Source organism: Diaphorina citri, unplaced genomic scaffold (genome assembly GCF_000475195.1).
Source record: "Diaphorina citri unplaced genomic scaffold, Diaci psyllid genome assembly version 1.1 scaffold1971, whole genome shotgun sequence".
In the NCBI taxonomy this organism is placed as follows: Eukaryota; Metazoa; Arthropoda; class Insecta; order Hemiptera; family Psyllidae; genus Diaphorina; species Diaphorina citri.
This window is the reverse complement of record NW_007379397.1, coordinates 38,045-40,352: the sequence shown is the minus strand read 5'-3', so window position 1 is coordinate 40,352 and position 2,308 is coordinate 38,045. Positions and strand designations below refer to the sequence as shown.

The 2,308-nt window shown below is 38.1% G+C and overlaps 1 protein-coding gene across 3 annotated transcripts in view; it reads left to right on the top strand.

Moving 5' to 3' along the window:
- The window catches only part of LOC103517813 (glycine-rich cell wall structural protein-like), a 14,755-nt gene extending 12,935 nt beyond the window's left edge, over positions 1 to 1,820 (top strand). Inside the window, exons 1-2 of one of the 3 annotated variants that reach the window (XM_008482862.3) lie at positions 690 to 809; positions 1,401 to 1,820. In XM_008482862.3, coding sequence (XP_008481084.1) covers positions 804 to 809; positions 1,401 to 1,802 — 408 coding nt within the window. In that variant the 5' untranslated portion in view covers positions 690 to 803 and the 3' untranslated portion in view covers positions 1,803 to 1,820. Of the gene's footprint in view, positions 1 to 689; positions 810 to 1,400 lie in introns of those variants that run through there. The other 2 variants (XM_026829782.1, XM_026829781.1) reach the window with 2 other exon arrangements.
- Positions 1,821 to 2,308: the final 488 nt, after the last annotated feature.

The window sequence follows — 2,308 nt, the reverse complement described above, 5'->3', positions numbered from 1 at the left end:
CCCCCCAAAAAAAAAAAAACGAATAATTATTTATTGTTTCTTTCCATTGTACTATACTAAAATCGCGAAATAATCAATTAAATATTACCTCTGTCCATTAACAAACTGGATATTAACCCATTAAGTTTCTCTGTGATTCACCTTGATAGTAGAAACATATTTAGGTAAATATTAAGAATCTACTTTTATCCTTTGACTTGACTTGGTCTCGAACCAGCAACTTCCAGACTCGAAATTTATCTGCCCTGACCGCTAATACACTACTGAGATTGGTGACGATATACCAGTACATAGGTATTCAAATGAGTAAATACCTAAGTACTAATATGTATTTAACGAAAGCTAATACCTAGTTACCTACTACCTGAGGTCAAGGTAGAGAGAGAAAATGTACATAGGAAAACTAGACTAAAAAATTAAGTAAATAATAACTTTGTATACATATACATATAGATATAGGCACCGAATAACAATCACAATGTCACTGTCCAGTACACTGTTAAAGCTACTCTGCAAATTTCATAGCAAGCAGGTAATTATAATCACATAGTGATTAAATCATTTCACAATCCGTCTGATCAGATAATAACTCATTAGGCCGAGGTATCATTAGTATTAATTGTTATTGGGGACCCTATTATAAAACCACTGTCGTCTTACCGATAGTTCCCATTAGAAATACTGCCGTACTGATCTTAGGATACTCGCTAGGAGAGTGGTTAGTTTGGTTTCGGTGACACAAGTGTTCACAGCGGATTCAAAGAACTGATTTTGAACAGTATTGGATTTACCAGCTCGCAAACATGAAGGTAAGAAACTTGTTCATTTAATGGATAGCTTCTCTGACCACTATGAAAAAAGTAACACCCTTTCCATAACCGTAGGTAATTTCTTATTCCGCTTTTCTAAATTTTTATTCTCCAGATCCAGAAAAACAAGCATACGAAACTAATTTTATCTCATACATTTAATATTTATGTAGGGATTAAAAAGTGAAAGCTGTATTTCCTATAATCCCTAATATTGCCTCTCGAGTCTGTCCTCTGGAGTTTCATTGAATAAGGTTCGGAACTTCCAGTTATCTGACTGAAGTTAAAGTGTATGAGGTCCAGCGGTAACTCGCTTTGTCAAGCAGAAGGTATATACATATATACCGGTTCTTGCCATCGCCATTGACCAAACTTTTCTTTCGAATATTTTAATTGCAAACATTTCTTGTGTCTCATACTCTCATATTAGCAATATGATAAGCAGGCAACGACACAGTACACAGACAAAGAGTCTCAACCGGGGATTATAAGAGGAACAGAAAATATTGGAACAGACAGCTTTTTTCAATCCGTTGCAAAAGACTTGCACATCAATTAGTTTTCATAACCTGTCCTCTTGTTTGTTTCCAGACATTCCTGGCTACAAGCTGCTGTATTCTCATCATGGCCTCCATATGTTATGCTCAAGGTCAGGGCGGTCAGAGAGGCGGTGGGTTTGGCGGCCAGAGAGGCGGTTTCGGCGGCCCAGGCGGTCAAAGAGGTTTCAGTAGTCCAGGCGGTTTTGGAGGGCAAGGTGCTGGTTTTGGAGGCCAGGCTGGATTCATGGGCCAGAGAGCAGGTTTCGGCCTTCAAGGAGGAGGTCCAGGTGGTTTTGGAGGCAGAGGAGGATTTGGAGGTGGCTTCGGAGGTCAAGGATTCAACGGCCAGGCTGGGTTTGGTGGCAGAGGTGCAGGGTTTGGAGGACAGGCTGGTTTTGGAAGAGGCGGGGCACAAATGGGATTTGGAGGACAGCAGGGTGGCTTTGGGCGCTAGACATATTACAGAAGAATATTGTGGTGTTGTGGTTCTCGAGATAGAGCGATCAGTGTGTGACCTATGAAATGTGAACTGTGAATGAGTTCTTGTTCTTATAATATAAGATTCCTAAAAAAAATCTAGAATTACAGATAATGAGATAACTAGTTCTTCTAAAGACGGGAAATTTGAGAGTTGAAGTGGTGGTCATTCAGATCAAGATATTCAAACATAGGTAGATTAAAATAAAAGTGTTGAGAAATGAGAAACACCAATAAAATTATGAACTGGAAATAAAGATATCTGTTCAAATTGGGTCATCTTTTTTGTCAATTTTTTGTGATATTTAAAAACATTAGAGCTCGAATATATTCAAGAAGTATATTACTATGTATGTAGTTTAGCCTGGATTGAAAGCGGACTTTATGTATATTTATTTGACGGGCTGCGATTTTCGAGCTTTCAACAAATTACCTAAATAATAGACAAACCTTACAAAAACATACCTATGATTTGGGTTTCAG